Source organism: Cajanus cajan, chromosome 7 (assembly GCF_000230855.2).
Source record: "Cajanus cajan strain Asha chromosome 7, NIPB_CcT2T_4, whole genome shotgun sequence".
Taxonomy (NCBI): domain Eukaryota; kingdom Viridiplantae; phylum Streptophyta; class Magnoliopsida; order Fabales; family Fabaceae; genus Cajanus; species Cajanus cajan.
The window spans coordinates 59,737,539-59,765,483 of record NC_138523.1 but is presented as its reverse complement, the minus strand read 5'-3'; the positions used below and the strand labels follow the sequence as shown (position 1 = coordinate 59,765,483).

Here is a 27,945-nt window from a genome sequence, read left to right as displayed (position 1 = left end):
AAATTTTGTTTCTCTCGTTTTATAACATTTAAATGTTGATTCACAACTTGTTTACCATCCAACTCAATAATACAATTTTGGATGTTAATGTCTTTAATTCAAGAGAAACCCTTGTATAATGTTGCTGCTTCTACTTCAATAGCTGGTGGTGAAACTCCAAACTGATTTTGCTTTGTAAAAATCACCTCTATCATGGTGGATGTATTATGCCAACATTTTTAATCAATAAACAATAAAAGTTGTAAATCAATTAAACTCTCTTTCTCCCTTGCGAGGATTTGAAAAGATAACTTGTCATAAATTAATAAGATAAAATATATATAACTACTATTCTCTCACATTAATTATAATATTATAGATAGAGAACAATTAAGTAGAAAGGGTGAGAGGATTAAGGATAATTTTAAAGAAATAATATCTCTCATTTGTTATAACGTTCTTAAAGGCTTATGTAGCTACCACTTGTGTCTATCTTTTTTTTTTTGTTTTTTTTTTTTTACTGATACTTGTGCCTAGCTATCTAAGCAATAATGATACATTTTTTATAATAATAAAAAAGAATAATTTTGAAGAAATAATAAAAATTATTAAAAGGTTTATTATCATTAACCAAATTAGTTAACTTTCTTAATTTCCATATATTAGTTAAAAAAATCTTATATGTTGCAAAAAATATATTTAATAAAAATATATCATTACGTTCTAAGTATTTAAAAGATAAGTTTCAAATAAAACTATAGTACCTTTATTAAACTACGTTTAAATGATCTCTTAATTAGCCTATATAATTAAAAATCCTCATTTCTAATAGAATTCTCACGAAGAAAAAAATTACATAGGGAATATTATATATGTTTCTAGCTTATTTTCACTTAATATGAAATAATTGTTATATGGTATAGGATCATGTGCGTTTTTGACCAATTTCCACGTGATATCATATAAATAATTATATTATACAAACTTATATATATATATATATATATATATATAATAGGGATGAAAACAAACAAAAATGAAAATGTAAATTTCTTTTTTTTCAACACAAATTATTTTTACTTCAATCTTTTGACTAAAAGAACAAAATAAATGATATGATTAAATCACAAATTTATTGAATGTAGTTGATAACAACAAAGCAAGCGAAAAGTGTATTCAAATCCTAAGAGAAAGTAATTGACGATATACTTATTTTAGTGACATTGTTGTTGCCAATCAAAGAAGCGGTACCAAATACAAAAGATAAGAAGTGATCAAAGTTGGAATTGTACGTAACGAACTCAAGACTGTTTATATTACTCTAATTTTTTGCGATTAAGCCAATACCTTGGTTCATATATGATATAAAGATTGATGCAACTATAACATGTATAATCTCATATTATTTAATAATTTCTCCCTAACTAGAGGCTGCTACGTACATGCCACTACTGTGTAGAGCCCCTGCATGGGCCATGTTGTGCATGATTTTGTATGGAAGTTGAGTGACGCAACATGAGGGACGGTGAGATCAAAAAGACAGCAGAGCCAATTTGGGAGGTCCACCTTACTACCTAGTCCCTATGTAACATAGCAGATAGGGTTTCCATTTAACACATGACATGACCTCACAACAACATCCATAAACCACAATATATATATAATCACAAACCCACAATATCGGAAAACCACACACACATACATACATGCCTTGGTATTACTAAACAACACAACACTCATCATTCGCATATAATATTAGCACCCTTCATATATATATATATATTTTTTTTCATTACTAAAGAGTATCCTCGTAAAAAACACAGGTACTAATTTCTCCTAGACGTTTTGCAGACACAGGTGAATTTTTCCTTAGTTCAAACTTTCTACATACACGAGTTTGAACCTCAACCACAACAAGAGTCACTAGTCACTCACGCCAACCTTTTTACTGAGATATGAAAAAGGCAGCTATGGCTTCTTCTACTTTTCGCTCCATAAGCTTGCCAACAAGATCACATCCAAGCACAGTTCCAATAGAGGAGGAGCTGAACAAGCTCAAAACATGGGAAGCATTTTCTTCTTCTGAGGTGGAGAGAATTCTCTTTGGTCTTTCAAGTCTTGCAGAGTTATACAAATGCATGGAAGATCTTTTGAAACTGCCACTCACTCAACAAGCATTATCTCATCACCACAACCACAAATGGCTTGATGAGTTGCTAGATTTCCCTGTAAGATTCTTGGACATTCTGGGCGAAACAAGGGATGCATTCATGGTAATGAAAGGAAGTGTTAGAGACCTTCAATCAGCACTCAGAAGGAGAAAGGTTGGAGACTTGGTGATTGAAAGCCACGTGTCTTCATATTTGAGTCTAAGAAGAATCACAAGGAAACAATGCACAAAATCTTTGGTGTTGTTGAAGCACACTGAAGGGCCATCATCATTTGGGGCCTCTCCTCCTTTGGATCTTAACCTCCATCTCTCTTCAGTTGTGAGGGTTCTAAGAGAAGCTAGTTTGATCACCAGCTCCATTTTTCAGTCACTGGTGGGGTTTCTCTCTTCACCGATCTTAAGGTCAAAGGTTAGTAATAAGTGGACGTTTGTGTCAAGAGTGATGAAGAAAGGGGTGCTACTTCAATACAACAATCATGAAGAGAATGTAAATGAAATTGAAAAGATGGACCTAGCACTTTGTAGAATGGTGATGGATAACACAACCAAGGAGTTTGAGGCTGAGAATATTATAAAGAGCTTGAGGCTGATGTGGTGGTAGTCACTGAAGAGCTTGAAAATGGATTGGATTGCTTGTTTAAGCACCTTATTAATACTCGAGTGTCTTTTCTAAATATAGTTTCTCCCTCAGGAAGAATATGATAGGCATGTCACAATGTCTGAGGATCTATACAAACAAATTAACCTTATTGACATTTTCTATTAGTAATTATATTTAAGAAAGTTGTCACTGATGTAATTGTACATTAAATATAGTTTTCTGTTTTCTTTTCTGTTTTAGCAATACACTGGATATTCTTCTTGTGACTAGGTTTCGTTCATTGAATTTTTTTTTCTTTCCTTTTTCTTCAGCATATTAAATTTGCTTGCAATTCATGAAACAGGAACAGTGTAGCTACTGGTATTTACTTTTCTTGCAGAATTAAATGGAATATATAAACTAAACAGCGTATCAGGTTAGAGTTAATGGAAATTAATATTGAAATGATAGATTGAAATTATTGAAACAAGTTACTAGAATTGGGTATAGTGGTGAAAAAATTGGATAATCTGTATAAGATCATAGATTCAAATACCTTGGTAAAAAGAAAAGTTAAGAATACAAATCAATAATTAATCAACACAATAGGACTATCATCCATAATATCTACTTTTATGTTAAAAAGAACTCATTTAATTTTCCCAAAAGTTTATTTTAATTTCTGTTAACTTATGAAAGATATTTGATTTATTTTATGTTTCTATGAATATTTTTTGGGAAATTTTATCCATTGTGAATCTAAAGCTCAAGTTCTTAATTTGTACAAATAACTTAATTGAGAAGCCACCAACACAGTATCTGCTTTTCTGCTGTCTTAAGTGTTTGCAAGAATTAGGAGCTTTCAAGCTAAACTGCATATCCATTGTAATAAAGCCGTCCTTGTCATACTCATCCTCTTCCTTTCCCCCAAAGCCCGGGAACTTCATTTTCTAGTTACTTTCATGAGTGTGATTCAGATCTTCTATATCACAACCCCATCTTGGTCCCATCACTACATAATTATTAATGTACTTATAATTGTGCACAGCTCCATACGCTAATCATTCAATCTATTTTTAACTGGATAAATAATGATAAGTTAAGGAGACTTGCATACAAATAAATAAGTTAATATCGTTTTTGGTTCAGAATGATTATTGTTTTCTCATTATACACACAAAATTATTAAAACACAAGAAGTAAACTTTAAGATCAGATGAATGTAACGCTACTAGTTACTTAACCACACGAATTTAGAAAACTATAATGGTTTTAGCAACGTGTGAAATAAGTGCAAAAAAGTAAGAGAGCAGAATGTGACAAAACTGTAGCTATATCATATCTCATCAGTTAACTGCAAACTGTTTCTTCAACTACCAACTAGGAAGAGAGTGACTACAATATTATTATAATAATTAAATAGTGAAGTTGGGAAAGAAACTGTGCATTTAATGAATAAGGAGTGTGGTAATGGAATATCTATTGCTTACATTTAATCACTGGTGGGGGAAAAAGAGAAAAAGAAAATAAAAATCCTCAGTGATAGAATTTTTCACTCAAATCCCTGCTTGCTTGCTGTAAGCCTATAATTCCAAAACGATAAATATCATCGTAATAACCATATATAATGATATATCATATTTATCATAAACCGAAGAAAGAAGTAACTGAATAGTGAATACCCTATTATTTTTTTATTATAATAATATATAAATTAATTTTGTGTATTAAAAGTAACCAGACAAGTTTTCCAATAAAAATTAATCTTCAACTAAACAAAATATTACATACTGATAACATGATTAAAAAAAATCACTGCAACTATTTATAAATAAATAAAAAATTAAAAGTCTCTACTAGGTTCTAGTCGATGAGGACTTTCTTTTTTTATGGTTATTTGGATAAGACCCATTCAAGTGGGATTGACGGATTGTAGTAGAATGAATTTAGATTTGATTTATCCATTCGACTAATATAATATTGAGTATGGCTGCTAATAATGTTTTTATTTTTTTATTTTTTTGTCTACATTCAACAGGCTGCTAATGGTTGAATTGATTCTTCAGCAATTCTATTAACCCATTTTTTTCTCTTTGTACTGCTGCATTTTTTTTTTGACAAAAATACCTTTCACGAAAATGATTTCCGTGAAATTAAATAATGTTGTCAGTCATAAAAAAAAAATGAGTTTTGAAGTTTTATTTACTTTTAAATGAAGTAAATTAAGCACGTATTTATCTCCAAAAGGCTGGAGTATTATTTTTAAAATAAAAGAAAAAAAACATAATTTAAACTCTAAAAAAACTGAAAATGCCTTTTAATTAAATGTTTTATTCACTAACTTATTTAAAAATATTCTTCCCATATATATATATGTAGATATACATATAGCTCAATTCAGTTATTAATATTCATTAAAATTTATAAAATAAATTTTTTTATTAATAAATACTGCCACAGGGGCTTATCATTACTTGGCCAGAATCCATCCTCCAAGGATTTGGATTCTCTTAGTGGCGAGAAAGTCAATATATGTCATACGTGTAACTTTGAGGAATTTAATAGACATATTTCTATTTCATAATTAGGGTGATTTCACTCGAGTTTATTTTTCATTGTCACAAGTATCATCACAAAAATGTTTTCAGCAGAATACTAATCGTAATCTATATCCACTTTTTAGTGTTCATCATTCAATCTCATTATTCACCAATTCTATTTCCACCACTGTTTAATAGTTATCAACAAAAATAGATAATTAAATGAAAAACTACTTTCCATCTACCAATATATTTTTCTCTGTTTTTACAAATGTAATTAGAGATACTTCTTGTAATAACAACGTGAATTCTAGGATCCATGATGATATTTAATCAACAAACCTAAGATGATATTTACCCTCCTATGTAACTTAAAAAAACATTGATATTCCTATATGTGTATTTGATGACTCTGAATGACACAAATTATTCATCAGAGTAATTCTCCTCACTATCTTCCTCGTATATATGATATTCTTCGTCGCTGCCATTTGCAAGTACTTGCTCACCATCAATTGCATTAGGATGGAAGCTACCAAAAAGTTCCTGTAAATGAGTCCTTGAAATATTCTCCATGTTGATGTCTGTATATTATAAAGAAATTCAAAAGTGCCAGCAGGTTCAATATTTTGTCTAATATAATAGCTTAACAATGTGAAACGTTAACTTCAACATGCAAAATTTGAGCGATGCAATAATGATGTTTCAATCTTTATAAACATAAGTGTACATGACTAAATTTGGAGTAGAAATAGAAAAGGATACATGAATTAGATGGCAGAGGCATTTCATTATCTCCAACCTACATGTGTCAACAACACATCAAAAAATATTGGATCAGAAAGTCATTATTAACACAATATAAAAATGAAAAACATAAAAGCAGTAAACATAGACAAGAATTACCAAATCAATTTCTTCTTCCCATTCTTCTTCACTATCATTACCCTCGGCTGCCTCCTCTTCGTCTTCAACATTGTCAAGTTCTTCATTCTCTTCCAAACCTTTGTTCTAGATGCAAAAGTTTTATCAATAATCACAATTAAAAGATCATTTAACAGATCAGAAGATACTAATTTTTTACTCGGAAATATATTAAATTATAGTTTTACAACAAATAAATAAATAAACTTTCCATTGGCTCACAACAAATAACAAATTAATTAAATAAAATTTGTCCAAACTAAATTACTAAATTCTGCTACGAATAACCTTTTGAGGAAGAAAATTAGAAAACTTTGGCTCAAAGAGTCGGATGAACCTAAATAGAATTCTCCCTTTCAAGTTTCAATTATATATATGACTCAAAATAAATATCATGAAGGGACTTTTTGAGAAATAGAAGCATAACCTAAATTAGGTTGCTGGCATTCTACTCCATCAAGCTTCATGACATTCCTAAGGCACTCCCTCTTTAATTTTTCAAACCTTGAAGTGGCAGCTCTGAGTAAATTCTCTGCGCTAGGCTTGGGAAATACAGATAGGAATCTCACCATAAGACGTTGTCTAATACAATTGATCATGTGTTGTGAGAACCACCCATTTGCAAACTACAAAATAAACATTTTAGATGCAACTTAGTTAATGGGATTTCTTACAGTAACCTCAATCATGAAAGACAAAATCAAGCACTTTTTCTGATATCTAATCTATTTTGGCCTGAATTACTGCAACAAAATTTCAGAATATAACAAGATTGTATAGAATAAATCTGCCACTTCATTGGTTTGAGCAAAAAGGAAAAATGAATAACTCATCATCAACATAAGGCTCTAAATTCATGCCAGGGAATTAGAAAAATATGAAACATGTCAAAAGCAGAGTAAAGCATGCTGGTCTTTCAAATGTTTGGACAATATCATGTCAACATAAAAATTGAGATATTGAAAAAAAAATCATATAAAAAAATTACAGTGCAAGTTGATTGCGATGGAGGCTTGTTTATTTCTGCTTGAATATAATCATCGACAAGCTCGAATAATTGTAAAGAAGTCTGGAACTTGTAAGGGAAAGCACGAAAGGCACATATATCCTCCCATCTATGTTTAGATCTGCATGAAACAATAAAAAATGAGAAAACAATTCCAATGGCAAGATAATAAGCATATATAGTGACAATAACCATATATGTTGTATCAATCCAAGGTCTGCAAATATATTTAATTGAGATTGTAATTAGTTCTTGGTCTTCACTTGTGTTTGCTTATATGTATTAATCTACATTGCTATTTTCTATTTCCTCTTTCTTGTGCATTCACGCGTAAGGAATTGCTTCCAAATTATAGTGAACAGCTTTGTAAACAACAAGAGATAGAATGAAGAAGAAGACATACTTATTGGCAGAATGAGCATCACAGTAACTTTGTAATGGGACAGGTACTCGATAATCAATTCTTTGATAACTGCTAAACCAAAAATATAAACGTAGTCAACAGAATGGAGACTCATTCTTGTTCAAAAATAGAAATATAACAAATAAAAATTCAGTAAAATAATTGATAGAATGAAGATTTTGCATTGTCAAAACACTGGTAAAAATGTATTAATTCTTCATCTTAATTTTGTATTTACAGGCAAGTGAAGATGTAATATGTTTATATGCAAATACCATAGGAGCCTTATTGGGGATAGGTAAAATATGAACCAAAAGGGAAAACCACATTAACAATAAGATGTGGAGCACAAAAAGGAACTTTAAAAAGAAGCACAAACAAAACAGGATATAAAATGAATATTTACAGTATTGTCTGTTGTCCACAAACTTTAGTTCATAGAAAATGCCAAATAGACACATGGAACCATAATCAACAAGTACTAACAACAACATTCATTAACAGCCAGGGATGCATTGTCATCCTAACAAGCAAAACAATAAAAATAATATTTAAAGAGCCCCATTCTTCTAATGACACGAGTTTAGGATGTAAAGAACCAATGAATTCAAGCTACTTAGAGAAAAAATTAAATGTCTGAAATAGTCATGAAAATTGCATAAAAGCATGGACCACCAGGGAGAATAATCAGTTCTTTCTTTCAAGCCAAGGTCCGGAGAAACTCATTTATGCCAGCTATATTATTATCAAAATTAATGTTCCATAAATTGATTCCCCAACCTATAAACCAGTCTGAAATTTCAGCAGACAATACAGGCTTACAGAGTGATCATGATCCCCATCCTAAATCTAGCTCTTTCTTGTTACCTGATTGAAAGGTAAAATAGAATAACATGACACGCTGGAATGCTGGTAGTTTAATAATATATACAAACTAAACAATACATCAGAAATATATTTATCACAGGAATCAAATACTTTTCTGAGTGCAAATGTATAACCAGAATCCAAGATATCATTTAGAAATTAGGAGTAAGTCTTACCTGCGAGAACCAGGGTCTTTGCGTGGATCATATCCTTTCTTAATCCAAAACCTTAGAAATGGACCACTAGAAAAGTAGTAAGAAATTCTAGATAGAAGCCTGCAAGAGAGAATGGAAGGTCACTGCATGAATATCATGGTTTAGCAACTCAATTATTGCAAGTTAAAAGAGCTAATAAGAAGAATTTGCTCCTTTCACCTTCTGAGCATGCCATGAGAAAAGCTTAAGCCCTTATCAATCAAGCGTTCAGTAAGTGAATCTTTGGGCCATATAGGCCTATCATCAAACATTCTAGATACAACCATCTGTGACTCCCACTGATCTGAGTCATGTGGAATGTATTCTTCCCAATTCACTTTCTTATGAATCTGTATGATAGCTAAGAAAAACCAGAACTACAAAAGTGCAATTTTTTGGCAATAAATCTTAAGATTTTTTCGTAGAAAAACCTTTGATCAAAATAATGTTATAAAAAAAAGGGTTAAAGAAATATCAACACAAAAAAAAACCCTCTGATAAAGTTTATAGAAAAAGAAAAGTTAATAAGTCTCAATGGAAAAATACAATGAAGAGGTACTGATACTAAAAGATAGTACTAACTCAAATTATCAAGTAATGGTTTAAATGTAAACAACTTCAGTAAAAAAAAATGGATTACAACTTAGAAGTAAAGAAGATAACTTTCAGTTTTATTCCATCTCTTTCTATCCTGTTTAACAAGTGACATAAAGAACATTACCTAACAGCACAACTTCAGAGAAATAAATGTCTTCTTTATTGGCATGAAAATTAAGGAAGGAATGCAACTATTTACTATATACTAGTATTATTTATTTACAAGATACTACAACATAACAAGTCCTATTATATGCTAGTTTATCACTGGCAAAAGCTACAAATTTTCCCACTTCTGGGAGGTGGTTAACTGATCCTCAAGAATAACTTGCATTTTAAAAACTAATGGTTTGTGTTTAGCTTTTGTAGGAAAATCTGCTTGGAATGTACAAATGACGTCAGTTACAACTTGATTTTCTTATTCAGAACATATAAATTTGTGAAATCACTCAATAAGCAATTTTTGTTATACACTGGAAGGAAAAATATATATATTTGAGAAATTTAAATAATTTTGAAATTAAATCAGTTAATCAATGGCAAAGCTATAAATATATTAACAACTCACTCTATATGTTTAATTACACACTCATGAACAATGAGAGTAAATTTCAGCAAAACAAAAATCACTGGAGCAAAAACAATAAAAATAGGCATGTCAGAACCACATAGAACTTTCAACTTCAACAAGTTTGAAATATGATGGTTCTACTGATTGAGAAAAAGATATCTTTAATGTCAAAGTCAATTGCAAGAACTGGCTCCATGCCCGTCTGCACACAACATCACCGGAGAATTTTTTTTTGTTAAAAATATCACACGTGACTGCTGACAATGACATTCAAACAAAAATAATATGTAGAATTCATTTTAATCGTTATTCAGGTATATGTCACCTAGTAGCTACATGTTTTCAGAATGTGATCTTTCCCATCTCTGGCTGAAAACAAATGTCAAATTAACCTTATCACCTTTGACAAATAAACTGCCATTTGATTTAAGTAACAATGATTTACTAAAAATAGAATGAGGAATTTTTATTGTATTTTTTTTAGGAAATTTGGGATGTTCTGTTATATGTTTCTTCTGGTCAAAATCCTATATTTGGAATTTTACTTTCATAATTCATAGATACTCGATTGATAAATAAGCCAGTCAATTACAAGTCATTTCGGCTTTACTAGATCATATTAATTCCTCCACTAATTTAGATAGCAGGGTTTGGGATCAGATTCTTCAAGTTTATTTTCTCGTAAATTCTTCTATTAGGTTCTAATGCATTCTTGCTAGTCCAAAAAATCAAAGGTCTCTATTTCATTAACCCATTTGCTAGCTCAAGTCTTTTGTAAGAATAGTTGATCTTAACAGGACTGGCAACACACAAATCGCATGTGAATATTCGTAAGTTAATACTTCTTTGTGTTATATAAACCTTGGGAGGACCACATCACAAAAGTAGGTTGTTATAGTTGGAGACCCCAAAATCTTATAAACCTCACACTAGAATTCCATACTTCCCATGGGAGATTCAAGTTACATACCCTGCAATTTGATCATACCATTTCGCCACACACTCCACAGCCCTAGCACCTACAGAGGCTGGCTATGAAATAGCTCTTTGACTTGTCCTAGGTAACACTACAATGCCAACATCACCACTTATTTGCAGCTGAGACATAGCAGAAAGCTTTGATACTAATTGATAAAAACCTTGGGAAAATCACAACACCAAAGCAAGTCATTGTAGTTGGAGAGCTCAAGTCCTTATAAACCCACACTAGAATCCAATACTTTGCAATTGGATCCTAAGGTGTTTTTCTTGGATAATTAAAAACAATGTTTTCAAGATTCCTGGAGAGCATATGATGGGTCCTACTTGGGAGCAGTTTCTGTTGGTCCATGTTCAAGAAAAAAGAAAACAAGGATTATTTTGAAGTAATGGGTGATGTATGTAATGTAATCCTTTACTGAGCTTGATTGGGGTAATGCCCACATGTTTAAAGCAGTCTCTTTTCCCCCTAAATTTTGCTATTTTTTACTTCTTTTTTTTTCTTGTTCAATGATATATTTCGTTTTGGAGGATATATTGTTCACCTCTGGCTATAGGAAATTGTACAATCAACAAATTGGTAAGACTAATCAATAAAAAGACTTGAAAGAAGTGACTCATATTATGGATTCTGCAAACAAGTAATTGTGACTGATAGTCAAAGAGACTTGGATCAATCACCAACACTTACCAGAGGATGCTAATATATTTTAATACACCAAAAGGATTAAACTTTATGTCTTTATTCTATTAAGAAAAATTTATCCATACCTCAAAAGGGTGTTGTACAATTTCCTCTGGTTTCTTTTTTGAACTCGGCATGGTAGATGGTCTCAAGCTGAAATACAAAAATGATTAAATCACTTCAATATAAAGTTAACACAAAATGGAATTGCCAGTCAAAACTTTACAAGGATAACTAACAAAAGTTACAACAGAACTTTATTGCCACCTCTTACTCCATCAGTGGAGAGAAAAATACAATAAGGAATGAAAACATTTAATACTTCAATTTTAAGAACCTTGTGTATCCCACTATCCAAATACCCCAAACTACAGAAACAAATGCACAGACACATATACATATATATAAATGGACAAGAAATAAAGCCTCATTGAAGGGTATCACGGAGGCAATGCACTATAAATGAACACAAGAAGACAAGCTATATAATAATTTCAAACTAACAACCAAGAAAACTAGAAAAGCTAATTGAAAAAGAATAATAGATAACACAATTAATATCCTCTCAAGCGGACTCCCAGATTTTTCCTCGTCGTGAAGATTGAAACTGTCCAAGTCATAGGACCCTGCCATCATTTACTTCGTATGTCCAACTCATTGTATGCTGATCCCTGATTTTTTTTCTTAAAAATAAGTAAATGATCATTAACCAAGAAAAGTTAGAAACTTACACTAAATTTTCTGGCATATCTTTTGGAGCAAAAATTGGAGGCACTATAATCATAACATCCTCATGATCCAGATCAATGAAACCACCCTTATCTACAACAAAACATGAAGCAAGCCACAAACTTTGTAAAATAGCCATTAAACACACTTCAAACATTAAACCGAAGAACATAAACACTGAAATGAAATATTCACCAAAATGTTGTTCTTCGAGCTCTGACCAGTTTCGCTTCTTCCTCCGAGCAACATCAGCATGAACAGGAATCACATGTTGGTAGTCCGCCATTCCTTCACAATTTTGATATACAAAACAAAAGCAACCAAATAACTTGCTTAGGAAGTTGCATAAAGCTAACTAATCTCTACACAAAAACACCAAAACCAAACCTATTTCGAGTGTCTAACCATCAAAAAAATAAGCCTCAGGAACACGAGCAACAATATCAGCACAAAGACTTCCCTCTTGGCCACGTACACTTTCTGGTTGATTTTCTTGCTCCCTATTTTTCACTCCAGAGCTGCTACAAGCTTCGGCATCATGAGCATTTGGTGGTTTTCTCTTGGATATTTTGAGAAGCAAATTGTTGGTGGGACGAAGCTCCCCAAATGCAGGATGCGAATATGGGTCTTCAGGGTGAAATCGAAGCTCTAACTTGTTTGGTTGTGAATTACGAGCCTACAAATGTCACTCCAGAAGAAAAAATTAACATAAATTGCAATCCGTGTGAAGAAAGAAAATTTATACATACTTATACAATTTTTTGTATCCATAGATATATCAAACTCAGTATCAGGAAATTCACAACAGCTCATACACCATGTTCATTGGTACATACTCATACATATAGTATAATAATTGGCAATGACATTAACTAATTCAATAATATGATAAAATTTAGCTTGCCTATACCTTAAGAATACCTTGAATTCCCCCAAGAGTGTCAACAGCTCGAGAGATGGATGATGGATAAGCAGGATAGTGCACCAAAAACCCTTGAGGGTCCAGTATAACCCCTGAGATTGTTCCAACCTTTATCACTCCCATTCCCTACAATTATCACAATTTCCAAGTTTTATTGTTAAATTTTCAGCAACATACAACTGAATGGATTACTGATTGTTAAGCAATGATTATGCTAATCTACAAAATATTCACTAATTCATTCAGTGGTTTGAATAATTTCAAAGAAAAATTAAGCTCAAAGAACTATTACTGTGTTTCGTGTGCGTTGCGTCGTCGTGTTTGTGACCGGCGTGGCACTAGTGTTGTTCAGCGTTTGAAATTGGGATCGGAACTCTTTTGGGCTACCTTTAGTTGGGCTTTTTTTTTTCAGAAAAAACCGAAACCCGTGTGTTGCTCAAAAAGATTCCTCAAACCTTCCTCTAATATTTTATTGCTATAACAATTTCATTATGTTGTGGAAATCAACTGCATGATCATTAAGGAAGCTTGTAAAGAATACTCCTAAGTTAGTTTGGAAAGGAATTCAATTAAAACTTGAAACAGGAAGTCTCAAATATTGACTGCGATAAGAGACACGGTTACGAAGAATTATTTTTACCAGCTAATGCATATGAAGCATACACAGACATTAACAAAAGAAAGATCCTATAAATATGGAAGATACAATTATAGTGATCCTTTTTCTACGTTAATTTTATCTGAAACATTTGAGACATGGCTTTGAAATGTGCCAAAAATGCACTGGTAGATCCAAAAAAATCAATGGCAGCAACAATCTTACTTTTAATTGAACAGGCCTCTTTTTATTGGATAATGATGTAACCAAGCCCTCTTCCTTAGTGCTACATAACAGGTACCTTGCAAGAGATCAGATGTTGGTAATTTGGCCCCTACATCCAGCAGCAACAGTTGTGCTTTGGCTAGTATTGGGCAGGGCATCAGCTAGCACCATCCCTTGCATCATGATCAGTCCTCTCTCTCTCTCTTTATATTTGCTCTTTTTTATAAAATAACTGTAAATCTCTTTGTTGGCTATGATTTGGAATTATTGTCTATACTTCATCTTGGCTTAAATTGGAATGTTTTTTTAAATTTTGTTGGCTGAAGATGTGTTGTATTGCAACAATTCTGTTTTGTTAATATCAGTTTTAGAAAGCAACAATTAATTAAGCATACTAGTTCATAACAAACCCCAGTATGTTCAAAATTTGTCATAATCGTCATATTTATCTATTCATATCCATACAACATGATTGTCAGAAATGCCCCAGAGACAACACTAGTAATCACATATTATCTACTGAAATGAAAAGGTAAACACGCCATGAAAAGATGAGAAGTTAAAGGTATTATATATCTTTTACAAATTCAAAATTGCAAACCATACTCATAGCAAAAAGTTGGTCAAGGTATACATAAAGTCCCTCTGTTTCCCAAAACACTTGCTAGTGATTTTATGAGGCCATTGCTTAGCTACGTTCTTCCTACCTCATTAGGCCATCCCTCAACGACAAAGACATCCAGAGAAAATCCATCCGTGGTGGAAAATGCATGAGCTTCTTGAATATTCAGTCCCATCTCACCAAGTATTGAAGTTAACTGCAATGCATAGTAATGGGTGACATACAGCCCATAATGTAAAGTACAATTGTTCTATCTTATAATTGAAGTATTTTATTTTAAGCCATTGATAATGTAAAAAGTTTTACATAGTCATATCATGGAACGAATTTGACACCTCATGTAAGTCTTTAACATTATCAAATTCATCTAGTGATGTGATAACTCATCATTATGAGACAGTGAAAAACATTTTTACATTGATAATGCATCAAAATTAAACTCGCTTAAGAACATCAAAGAATTTTATCCTTGTGCAATGAATATCCATTTGAGTTAGCCACAGATTTTGCAAATAATTATAGCTTTCAACGTAAATGAAATTTCCCTTTTTTCAAAGTTTAAAAGAGCAATTGAAATAAGCCAAAGTAATCATCAACACTCTCACTCCCAAGAAAAAACAGTTAAAGTAAAACACTCTTCTTTAGCATTTCATATTATACAATAAATTATATAGACAAGAGTGCAACCATATCAAAAAAGTTATGATTACAGAAAATGTTTAGAGGTGACAACTGAAAAGATTACGATAATCATTTGTGCATAATTTTGTTGTTTCTTATACATTTGTACCTTCATAAATTCCCAATCTAATCTGCGTGGAAAAAAAAATACTTGGCAAAATTACAACTTTTAGTACTTCACAAAAAAAAAAAACTCAATATATAATTTTAGTTTGACAGCAACCACATCAACTGGCAAGAAATTTGCTCATAGTTGATATAAAAGATACTACAATCCAGAATTACTTCCTGCATTGCAAGAAGTGCTCTGACCTAATTGATGACACAGAAAAGCAAGGCATATTGTTTATTATCATGTTGGAAGTTGAATAATACTACAGAAAAGAAAATATAATGATGATTAAATACAATAATATCACTTAATAATTCAAAAGCACCATTTACAAAAGAATTAAAAAAATTTAAAATCAAGTAAGAATTAACCACCTGACTAAGGAGTTTAGGCTTGTCAATTGTTGAAAAGGTAATCTCGTGCATGGGCCTAAAATATAGTAAGCAAAAAGATTAGCACTAGTTAGAATTTTAAACATTAATATATTTAGTAACTGCTATAAGCTAATGGAAACAATAAGGCATGATACCCCTAGAGAAATTCAATATGGAGGGTCTTTACAATCTGAAAACCTTGTCAATACACATGACACACACGCCCCTATTGACTGATTCTTCAATTTGTTTTTTCTATACATCATACTTCCATGATGACTACATAATCCTGAAAAGATGAAAATGCCTAATACCAAAATTAAATATTCTCCAACCTCACTTTCTAAAACTAGAACAAAAAATAAAAAATCAATAAACTTGCACTTGGAAAATACTATCTTCAAAGTGTGAGATTTTATCCTAGTCTATATATACCAACCTAATCATAAAATACATGTTTCTATATAAGACACATTTTAGCAATACTAATTGAAGTTGAAGAGAGCAAGCCCATTCATAATATCTTTACATGAAGAATAACATTCCAAAATAATGAATTTATTACCGGTGAAAATATGGTGTCACACTCATAGCACTTCCCCATCTTCAATGCTATTTTTAGTTGTTTGAAGTGCAAGAGCTTCAAGATTAGAGGATGAACCAAATGTAGGTGGAGGATGAATCCTGTTTTGCCAAAGAGAGAGGCAAAGGAATAAGATTAAAAAATAAATAAGTGGCATGAATGACAGCATAATAACAAGAGCTTAGATAATACAAACGATCATTCTTATTGAACTACCGAAAGGATAGAAATAAAACTGATACAAAAATACAAGAGCCTACCCCTGTTTTAAAGAATAGTTAAGAGAACTTTGTGCATCTTCTTTCTCAGAAGGATCTGAATGCATGGAATCAACATAATTTGCACCACCAAAAGGATATACCTGCATTAAGGATGAAAGTATAATGAATTAATCCGTATGTGTCATTTTCTATAAAGTTGCTGATTCCGTAGTTCCAAATTTTATGTCAATAACAGCTAGCAGTTATTGATAGTGCAATCAAGGAAAAAACATTTCCATGCATTTTCAACAACCTTTATCTATTCCATATCTATATATAAAAGCGATTCCTTATTTCTGTGTACATAATTTTTGAAAATTAATTATTCTTACAAATCCAAAATTCAAACCAAGCTATTGAAGTTTGAGGATTAGACGCAACACCACTTAATGATTTTACTTTGCCAGGAATCTTAAGTTGAGGAAGTTACTTTTCTATATTTGGATTATTAATTAAAAATTAACCGCGTAAAAACTAGTAAAAATACAAACTAAAGAACTTCAACAAATAACCGTGTAGCAGGGTCCTCCGCCAACTTGAGCAATTTCTTGTGACCGACCAGGAGAGTCGTACAAAAACCACTCTGGCAAATCCACTTACAAAGGTAAAGTAAAAAAAAAAAAAAAAAAAAAGGCAAAAAAACTATTTTCCTCCTCCTTCAACTTCTTCTCAATTCGAGTTCAAAATAACACGGAAAACAGTCGAATTGCAAAAACAAGCAGGAATATACAAAAACACAAGACAATAGACAGAAATTCCCTGTGAATCATTTTCAGCACTTTCCGAAAAATAAAGAACCAAATCTGAAAGGCAAAACGCAAGCAGCCAGGTCAATTAATTAACTAGTCAGTCAATTTGGAAGCGTGGTGAAAGACCTAGCGGGAAGACGATTGAAGTGAAGCCAAAGCTGATCGTCGAAGCCGGGAACGTGCGCCTCCTCGCAATCGGAGTCCTGAATCCGCCGCAGCACCTCATTGTACACCTCCAGCTTCTGCTGGTGGTGGCGAGGGTTAGCGTGCGACGACTGCACCGCCCTGCTCCCGCAGCTCTCAATGTCGTGCTCGATCACCATGAGCGCGATCAGCACCGAGCGATCGCGAAGAACGAAGAGAGAGAAGAAAGAACGCACGAAGATGGAGATTCAGTTAACGGAAAACACTTTTCTGAGTTCTGAGTCGTTTTTTTTTTTAAAAAAATCTTGTTGGGCACTCTTTGCAGGTACTAATGAGTGTTTTGGCTTCGGCGACTGCTGCAGTGGCGGCGGCGACGGCAATGGCATGCTTGTTGGCGTTGAAAGAGTGGGTGAAGGGAGCAGAAGAGGTGGTGGGGTTGTGGGTTGCGGTGTGTTTAGAGAAGGGCCAAGATTTTTTGGGCTTGGGAGCGGTGGTGCGGGGGTTTGGCGGATTGCGGTGTTTTTTGGGACCGAAGATTTGACGGAGAAAGGCCATGAAGGGAGTTTAAGGCATTGGAAAGTGAAAGAGAGATAAGAGAAGTAGAGAAGGAGTGGAATGGAAGAGATGGAAGAAGGTGAGACTTAAAATGGAATTTAGATTTAGAAATGTGTTTACTGTTTTATGCTACCTTGCCATGTAACTCAGCTTATCACGCGCCTGCTTATCACGCGCTGATGCGGAAAAGGGAAGTGCGGGGTATAGGGGTTGGGGAAGGGAGGTCCGGGGTAAAGGAGTGCGGGAAGTGCAGGGGCGGGGAAGGGAGGTTCTGAAATTGGAATGTTTTAAATTTTGTTGGCTGAAGATGTGTTGCATTGCAACAATTCTGTCTCGTTAATATCAGTTTTAGAAAGCAACAATAAATTAATTAAGCATACTAGTTCATAACAAATCCCAGTATGTTCAAAATTTGTCATAATCGTCATATTTATCTATTCATATCCATACAACATGATTGTCAGAAATGCCCCAGAGACAACACTAATAATCACATATTATCTACTGAAATGAAAAGGTAAACACGCCATGAAAAGATGAGAAGTTAAAGGTATTATATATCTTTTACAAATTCAAAATTGCAAACCATACTCATAGCAACTTTATATTCATTAAAATTTATAAAATAAAATTTTTTATTAATAAATACCGCCACAGGGGCTTATCATTACTTGGCCAGAATCCATCCTCCAAGGATTTGGATTCTCTTAGTGGCGAGAAAGTTAATATATGTCATACGTATAACTTTGAAAAATTTAATAGACATATTTCTATTTCATAATTAGGGTGATTTTACTCGAGTTTATTTTTCATTGTCACAAGTATCATCACAAAAATGTTTTCAGCAGAATACTAATCGTAATCTATTTCCATTTTTTAGTGTTCATCATTCAATCTCATTATTCACCAATTCTATTTCCACCACTGTTTAATAGTTATCAACAAAAATAGATAATTAAATGAAAAACTACTTTCCATCTACCAATATATTTTTCTCTGTTTTTATAAATGTAATTAGAGATACTTCTTGTAATAACAATGTGAATTCTAGGATCCATGATGATATTTAATCAACAAACCTAAGATGATATTTACCCTCCTATATAACTTAAAAAAACATTGATACTCCTATATGTGTATTTGATGACTCTGAATGACACAAATTATTCATCAGAGTAATTCTCCTCACTATCTTCCCCGTATATATGATATTCTTCGTCGCTGCCATTTGCAAGTACTTGCTCACCATCAATTGCATTAGGATGGAAGCTACCAAAAAGTTCCTGTAAATGAGTCCTTGAAATATTCTCCATGTTGATGTCTGTATATTATAAAGAAATTCAAAAGTGCCAGCAGGTTCAATATTTTGTCTAATATAATAGCTTAACAATGTGAAACGTTAACTTCAACATGCAAAATTTGAGCAATGCAATAATGATGTTTCAATCTTTATAAACATAAGTGTACATGACTAAATTTGGAGTAGAAATAGAAAAGGATACATGAATTAGACGGCAGAGGCATTTCTTTATCTCCAACCTACATGTGTCAACAACACATCAAAAAATATTGGATCAGAAAGTCATTATTAACACAATATAAAAATGAAAAACATAAAAGCAGTAAACATAGACAAGAATTACCAAATCAATTTCTTCTTCCCATTCTTCTTCACTATCATTACCCTCGACTGCGTCCTCTTCGTCTTCAGCATTGTCAAGTTCTTCATTCTCTTCCAAACCTATGTTCAAGATGCAAAAGTTTTATCAATAATCACTCAATTAAAAGATTATTTAACAGATCAGAAGATAGTAATTTTTTACTCGGAAATATATTAAATTATAGTTTTACAACAAATAAATAAATAAACTTTCCATTGGCTCACAACAAATAACAAATTAATTAAATAAAATTTGTCCAAACTAAATTACTAAATTCTGCTACGAATAACCTTTTGAGGAAGAAAATTAGAAAACTTTGGCTCAAAGAGTCGGATGAACCTAAATAGAATTCTCCCTTTCAAGTTTCAATTATATATATGACTCAAAATAAATATCATGTAGGGACTTTTTGAGAAATAGAAGCATAACCTAAATTAGGTTGTTGGCATTCTACTCCATCAAGCTTCATGACATTCCTAAGGCACTCCCTCTTTAATTTTTCAAACCTTGAAGTGGCAGCTCTGAGTAAATTCTCTGCGCCAGGCTTGGGAAATACAGATAGGAATCTCACCATAAGACGTTGTCTAATACAATTGATCATGTGTTGTGAGAACCACCCATTTGCAAACTACAAAATAAACATTTTAGATGCAACTTAGTTAATGGGATTTCTTACAGTAACCTCAATCATGAAAGACAAAATCAAGCACTTTTTCTGATATCTAATCTATTTTGGCCTGAATTACTGCAACAAAATTTCAGAATATAACAAGATTGTATAGAATAAATCTGCCACTTCATTGGTTTGAGCAAAAAGGAAAAATGAATAACTCATCATCAACATAAGGCTCTAAATTCATGCCAGGGAATTAGAAAAATATGAAACATGTCAAAAGCAGAGTAAAGCATGCTGGTCTTTCAAATGTTTGGACAATATCATGTCAACATAAAAAGTGAGATATTGAAAAAAAATCATATAAAAAAATTACAGTGCAAGTTGATTGCGATGGAGGCTTGTTTATTTCTGTTTGAATATAATCATCGACAAGCTCGAATAACTGTAAAGAAGTCTGGAACTTGTAAGGGAAAGCACGAAAGGCACATATATCCTCCCATCTATGTTTAGATCTGCATGAAACAATAACAATAAAAAATGAGAAAACAATTCCAATGGCAAGATAATAAGCATATATAGTGACAATAACCATATATGCTGTATCAATCCAAGGTCTGCAAATATATTTAATTGAGATTGTAATTAGTTCTTGGTCTTCACTTGTGTTTGCTTATATGTATTAATCTACATTGCTATTTTCTATTTCCTCTTTCTTGTGCATTCACGCGTAAGGAATTGCTTCCAAATTATAGTGAACAGCTTTGTAAACAAGAGATAGAATGAAGAAGAAGACATACTTATTGGCAGAATGAGCATCACAGTAACTTTGTAATGGGACAGGTACTCGATAATCAATTTTTTGATAACTGCTAAACCAAAAATATAAACGTAGTCAACAGAATGGAGACTCATTCTTGTTCAAAAATAGAAATATAACAAATAAAAATTCAGTAAAATAATTGATAGAATGAAGATTTTGCATTGTCAGAACACTGGTAAAAATGTATTAATTCTTCATCTTAATTTTGTATTTAAAGGCAAGTGAAGATGTAATATGTTTATATGCAAATACCATAGGAGCCTTATTGGGGATAGGTAAAATATGAACCAAAAGGGAAAACCACATTAACAATAAGATGTGGAGCACAAAAAGGAACTTTAAAAAGAAGCACAAACAAAACAGGATATAAAATGAATATTTACAGTATTGTCTGTTGTCCACAGACTTTAGTTCATAGAAAATGTCAAATAGACACATGGAACCATAATCAACAAGTACTAACAACAACATTCATTAACAGCCAGGGATGCATTGTCATCCTAAAAAGCAAAACAATAAAAATAATACTTAAAGAGCCCCATTCTTCTAATGACAAGAGTTTAGGATGTAAAGAACCAATGAATTCAAGCTACTTGGAGAAAAAATTAAATGTCTGAAATAGCCATGAAAATTGCATAAAAGCATGGACCACCAGGGAGAATAATCAGTCCTTTCTTTCCAGCCAAGGTCCGGAGAAACTCATTTATGCCAGCTATATTATTATCAAAATTAATGTTCCATAAATTGATTCCCCATCCTATAAACCAGTCTGAAATTTCAGCAGACAATACAGGCTTACAGAGTGATCATGATCCCCATCCTAAATCTAGCTCTTTCTTGTTACCTAATTGAAAGGTAAAAAAGAATAACATGACACCCTGGAATGCTGGTAGTTTAATAATATATACAAACTAAACAATACATCAGAAATATATTTATCACAGGAATCAAATACTTTTCTGAGTGCAAATGTATAACCAGAATCCAAGATATCATTTAGAAATTAGGAGTAAGTCTTACATGCGAGAACCAGGGTCTTTGCGTGGATCATATCCTTTCTTGATCCAAAACCTTAGAAATGGACCACTAGAAAAGTAATAAGAAATTCTAGATAGAAGCCTGCAAGAGAGAATGGAAGGTCACTGCATGAATATCATGGTTTAGCAACTCAATTATTGCAAGTTAAAAGAGCTAATCAGAAGAATTTGCTCCTTTCACCTTCTGAGCATGCCATGAGAAAAGCTTAAGCCCTTATCAATCAAGCGTTCAGTAAGTGAATCTTTGGGCCATATAGGCCTCTCATCAAACATTCTAGATACAACCATCTGTGACTCCCACTGATCTGAGTCCTGTGGAATGTATTCTTCCCAATTCACTTTCTTAGGAATCTGTATGATAGCTAAGAAAAACCAGAACTACAAAAGTGCAATTTTTTGGCAATAAATCTTAAGATTTTTTCGTAGCAAAACCTTTAATCAAAATAATGTTATAAAAAAAAAAAAAAGGTTAAAGAAATATCAACACAAAAAAAAAACCCTCTGATAACGTTTATAGAAAAAGAAAAGTTAATAAGTCTAAATGGAAAAATACAATGAAGAGGTACTGATACTAAAAGATAGTACTAACTCAAATTATCAAGTAATGGTTTAAATGTAAACAACTTCAGTAAAAAAAAATGGATTACAACTTAGAAGTAAAGAAGATAACTTTCAGTTTTATTCCATCTCTTTCTATCTTGTTTAAGAAGTGACATAAAGAACATTACCTAACAGCACAACTTCAGAGAAATAAATGTCTTCTTTATTGGCATGAAAATTAAGGAAGGAATGCAACTATTTACTATATACTAGTATTATTTATTTACAAGATACTACGACATAACAAGCCCTATTATATGCTGGTTTATCACTGGCAAAAGCTACAAATTTTCCCACTTCTGGGAGGTGGTTAACTGATCCTCAAGAATAACTTGCATTCTAAAAACTAATGGTTTGTGTTTAGCTTTTGTAGGAAAATCTGCTTGGAATGTACAAATGACGTCATTACAACTTGATTTTCTTATTCAGAACATATAAATTTGTGAAATCACTCAAGAAGCAATTTTTGTTATACACCGGAAGGAAAAATATATATATTTGAGAAATTTAAAAAATTTTGAAATTAAATCAGTTAATCAATGGCAAAGCTATAAATATATTAACAACTCACTCTATATGTTTAATTACGCACTCATGAACAATGAGAGTAAATTTCAGCAAAACAAAAATCACTGGAGCAAAAACAATAAAAATAGGCATGTCAAAACCACATAGAACTTTCAACTTCAACAAGTTTGAAATATGATGGTTCTACTGATTGAGAAAAGGATATCTTTAATGTCAAAGCCAATTGCAAGAACTGGCTCCATGCCCTTCTGCACACAACATCACAGGAGAATTTTTTTTTGTTAAAAATATCACACGTGACTGCTGACAATGACATTCAAACAAAAACAATATGTAGAATTCATTTTAATCGTTATTCAGGTATATGTCACCTAGTAGCTACATGTTTTCAGAATGTGATCTTTCCCATCTCTGACTGAAAACAAATGTCAAATTAACCTTATCACCTTTGACAAATAAACTGCCATTTGATTTAAGTAACAATGATTTACTAAAAATAGAATGAGGAATTTTTATTGTATTTTTTTTAGGAAATTTGGGATGTTCTGTTATATGTTCCTTCTGGTCAAAATCCTATATTTGGAATTTTACTTTCATAATTCATAGATACTAGATTGATAAATAAGCCAGTCAATTACAAGTCATTTCGACTTTACTAGATCATATTAATTCCTCCACTAATTTAGATAGCAGGGTTTGGGATCAGATTCTTCAAGTTTATTTTCTCGTAAATTCTTCTATTAGGTTCTAATGCATTCTTGCTAGTCCAAAAAATCAAAGGTCTCTATTTCATTAGCCCATTTGCTAGCTCAAGTCTTTTGTAAGAATAGTTGATCTTAACAGGACTGGCAATATACAAATCGCATGTGAATATTCGTAAGTTAATACTTCTTTGACTTATATAAACCTTGGGAGGACCACATCACAAAAGTAGGTCGTTATAGTTGGAGACCCCAAAATCTTATAAACCTCACACTAGAATTCCATACTTCCCATGGGAGATTCAAGTTACATACACTGCAATTTGATCATACCATTTCGCCACACACTCCACAGCCCTAGCACCTACAGAGGCTGGCTATGAAATAGCTCTTTGACTTGTCCTAGGTAACACTACAATGCCAACATCACCACTCGTTTGCAGCTGAGACATAGCAGAAAACTTTGATACTAATTGATAAAAACCTTGGGAAAATCACAACACCAAAGCAAGTCATTGTAGTTGGAGAGCTCAAGTCCTTATAAACCCACACTAGAATCCAATACTTTGCAATTGGATCCTAAGGTGTTTTTCTTGGATAAATGAAAACAATGTTTTCAGGATTCCTGGAGAGCATATGATGGGTCCTACCTGGAAGCAGTTTCTGTTGGTCCATGTTCAAGAAAAAAGAAAACAAGGATTATTTTGAAGCAATGGGTGATGTATGTAATGTAATCCTTTACTGAGCTTGATTGGGGTAATGCCCACATGTTTAAAGCGGTCTCTTTTCCTCCTAAATTTTGCTATTTTTTACTTCTCTTTTTTTTTTCTTGTTCAATGATATATTTAGTTTTGGAGGATATATTGTTCACCTCTAGCTATAGGAAATTGTACAATCCACAAATTGGTAAGACTAATCAATAAAAAGACTTGAAAGAAGTGACTCATATTAAGGATTCTGCAAACAAGTAATTGTGACTGATAGTCAAAGAGACTTGGATCAATCACCAACACTTACCCGAGGCTGCTAATATATTTTAATACACCAAAAGGATTAAACTTTATGTCTTTATTCTATTAAGAAAAATTTATCCATACCTCAAAAGGGTGTTGTACAATTTCCTCTGGTTTCTTTTTTGAACTCGGCATGGTAGATGGTCTCAAGCTGAAATACAAAAATGATTAAATCACTTCAATATAAAGTTAACACAAAATGGAATTGTCAGTCAAAACTTTACAAGGATAACTAGCAAAAGTTACAACAGAACTTCATTGCCACCTCCTACTCCATCAGTGGAGAGAAAAATACAATAAGAAATGAAAACATTTAATACTTCAATTTTAAGAACCTTGTGTATCCCACTATCCAAATACCCCAAACTACAGAAACAAATGCACAGACACACATACATATATATAAATGGACAAGAAATAAAGCCTCATTGAAGGGTATCACGGAGGCAATGCACTATAAATGAACACAAGAAGACAAGCTATATAATAATTTCAAACTAACAACCAAGAAAACTAGAAAAGCTAATTGAAAAAGAATAATAGATAACACAATTAATATCCTCTCAAGCGGACCCCCAGATTTTTTCTCGTCATGAAGATTGAAACTGTCCAAGTCATAGGACCCTGCCATCATTTACTTCGTACGTCCAACTCATTGTATGCTAATCCCTGATTTTTTTTCTTAAAAATAAGTAAATGATCATTAACCAAGAAAAGTTAGAAACTTACACTAAATTTTCTGGCATATCTTTTGGAGCAAAAATTGGAGGCACTATAATCATAACATCCTCATGATCCAGATCAATGAAACCACCCTTATCTACAACAAAACATGAAGCAAGCCACAAACTTTGTAAAATAGCCATTAAACACACTTCAAACATTAAACCGAAGAACATAAACACTGAAACGAAATATTCACCAAAATGTGGTTCTTCGAGCTCTGACCAGTTTCGCTTCTTCCTCCGAGCAACATCAGCATGAACAGGAATCACATGTTGGTAGTCCGCCATTCCTTCACAATTTTGATATACAAAACAAAAGCAACCAAATAACTTGCTTAGGAAGTTGCATAAAGCTAACTAATCTCTATACAAAAACACCAAAACCAAACCTATTTCGAGTGTCTAACCATCAAAAAAATAAGCCTCAGGAACACGAGCAACAATATCAGCACAAAGACTTCCCTCTTGGCCACGTACACTTTCTGGTTGATTTTCTTGCTCCCTATTTTTCACTCCAGAGCTGCTACAAGCTTCAGCATCATGAGCATTTGGTGGTTTTCTCTTGGATATTTTGAGAAGCAAATTGTTGGTGGGACGAAGCTCCCCAAATGCAGGATGCGAATATGGGTCTTCAGGGCGAAATCGAAGCTCTAACTTGTTTGGTTGTGAATTACGAGCCTACAAATGTCACTCCACAAGAAAAAATTAACATAAATTGCAATCCGTGTGAAGAAAGAAAATTTATACATACTTATACAATTTTTTGTATCCATAGATATATCAAACTCAGTATCAGGAAATTCACAACAGCTCATACACCATGTTCATTGGTACATACTCATACATATAGTATAATAATTGGCAATGACATTAACTAATTCAATAATATGATAAAATTTAGCTTGCCTATACCTTAAGAATACCTTGAATTCCCCCAAGAGTGTCAACAGCTCGAGAGATGGATGATGGATAAGCAGGATAGTGCACCAAAAACCCTTGAGGGTCCGGTATAACCCCTGAGATTGTTCCATCCTTTATCACTCCCATTCCCTACAATTATCACAATTTCCAAGTTTTATTGTTAAATTTTCAGCAACATACAACTGAATGAATTACTGATTGTTAAGCAACGATTATGTTAATCTACAAAATATTCACTAATTCATTCAGTGGTTTGAATAATTTCAAAGCAAAATTAAGCTCAAAGAACTATTACTGTCGCGTGGCACTAGTGTTGTTCAGCGTTTGAAATTGGGATCGGAACTCTTTTGGGCTGCCTTTAGTTGGGCTTTTTTTTTTCAGAAAAAACTCAAACCCGTGTGTTGCTCAAAATATCCCAAACCTGCCAACGTAGAATACACCAACGTAGAATACAGTTGGTTCCCTCACTTCAGTCACAGTAAAACTTAAATGCAGTAATGCACAAACATTTGTTGTAAAAGGTTGTGTTTTGTATATTGCTTTTCGAAACTCAGAAAATTATAAAACGTAAATTTCAGAGAATTTATTGGGTGGTTATGTTAAGATAAAATATTTTGTAAAAAAAAATGTTAAGATTAGATATGCCATAAGAATAAGAATAGGATATAAAAAAGTAAAATAAATTCTAATTCTACTCAAACATCAATTTCTAAAACAGTAAAAAAAAATCATAAACATGGAAAAAATATAAATACCAACTAAGAGGAAATGTCTCACTAAGAAACTACTATAAAAATCAAGATAATAAAGTTTCAAACAACAATCCTCATTATCTTCAAGTTTTCCTCGTTTAACGTGCCGCGAAACAGAACCAGAAGCAGAGAACACGAAAAACAGGAACACGCACGAAATCATGAACTCAATCCGAGTTTAGCGAAGCGGATCCACTAACCTCAGAATGCGCAGAAGATGACTAGTGGAGAAGAATGAGTGAGACGAAGATCTTGCATAACGGCAAATGAATGTGTTGCGAGTTCGTGCTTACAGGTGCAATGGGTGTTAATCAGGAGCTAGAGGCGAGATGAGTTTATGGAATTAAAACGGAAGCAGGGGATGACGGTGTGAGGTCGGAAACCGGAATGCGGTGGTTCTGGCGGCGACAGAACCGTCGTAAGTGAAGGCGGTGTTTGAAGAAAAGACGCAGTCACAAAGGTGTTTTCCTTTCGGGTTGATGCTTCAACTTAATAGAACCTCCCTGATATAAAACGATGTCGT

At 32.8% G+C, this 27,945-nt stretch overlaps 2 protein-coding genes and 1 pseudogene across 14 annotated transcripts; 1 reads left to right on the top strand and 2 right to left on the bottom strand.

Moving 5' to 3' along the window:
- The first annotated feature begins 982 nt into the window (after positions 1-982).
- Positions 983-3,243, top strand: LOC145949666 (uncharacterized; annotated as a pseudogene).
- Positions 3,244-5,484: 2,241 nt separating this feature from the next.
- On the bottom strand, positions 5,485-18,494 carry LOC109800469 (uncharacterized). 6 transcript variants are annotated; one of them, XM_083060344.1, is made up of 18 exons: positions 17,476-18,461; positions 16,601-16,701; positions 16,323-16,441; positions 15,758-15,812; positions 14,676-14,786; positions 13,134-13,271; positions 12,629-12,899; positions 12,419-12,511; positions 12,226-12,316; positions 11,581-11,647; positions 8,844-9,040; positions 8,646-8,744; positions 7,603-7,671; positions 7,182-7,320; positions 6,621-6,819; positions 6,176-6,273; positions 6,035-6,071; positions 5,485-5,853 (listed from the first exon to the last, which is right to left on the bottom strand). In XM_083060344.1, the coding sequence occupies exons 3-18, from the start codon at positions 16,346-16,348 to the stop codon at positions 5,696-5,698; spliced, it is 1,848 nt and encodes a 615-aa protein (XP_082916470.1). In that variant the 5' UTR covers positions 16,349-16,441; positions 16,601-16,701; positions 17,476-18,461; the 3' UTR covers positions 5,485-5,695. The 6 variants fall into 6 exon arrangements, with proteins under 6 accessions (XP_082916470.1, XP_082916472.1, XP_082916473.1 ...); XM_083060346.1 differs by having other exon boundaries at positions 6,176-6,280; positions 6,763-6,819; positions 17,476-18,460; XM_083060347.1 differs by lacking the exon at positions 6,621-6,819 and having other exon boundaries at positions 6,176-6,280; positions 17,476-18,457.
- A 509-nt stretch (positions 18,495-19,003) lies between these two features.
- On the bottom strand, positions 19,004-27,911 carry LOC109795732 (uncharacterized). 8 transcript variants are annotated; one of them, XM_083060356.1, is made up of 16 exons: positions 27,623-27,911; positions 26,966-27,091; positions 26,673-26,799; positions 26,157-26,427; positions 25,947-26,039; positions 25,754-25,844; positions 25,109-25,175; positions 23,516-23,558; positions 22,364-22,535; positions 22,166-22,264; positions 21,123-21,191; positions 20,699-20,837; positions 20,139-20,337; positions 19,692-19,789; positions 19,551-19,587; positions 19,004-19,369 (listed from the first exon to the last, which is right to left on the bottom strand). In XM_083060356.1, the coding sequence occupies exons 3-16, from the start codon at positions 26,778-26,780 to the stop codon at positions 19,212-19,214; spliced, it is 1,644 nt and encodes a 547-aa protein (XP_082916482.1). In that variant the 5' UTR covers positions 26,781-26,799; positions 26,966-27,091; positions 27,623-27,911; the 3' UTR covers positions 19,004-19,211. The 8 variants fall into 8 exon arrangements, with proteins under 8 accessions (XP_082916482.1, XP_082916476.1, XP_082916480.1 ...); XM_083060350.1 differs by having other exon boundaries at positions 26,662-26,799; positions 27,623-27,910; XM_083060354.1 differs by having other exon boundaries at positions 23,516-23,555; positions 26,662-26,799; positions 27,623-27,910.
- Positions 27,912-27,945: the final 34 nt, after the last annotated feature.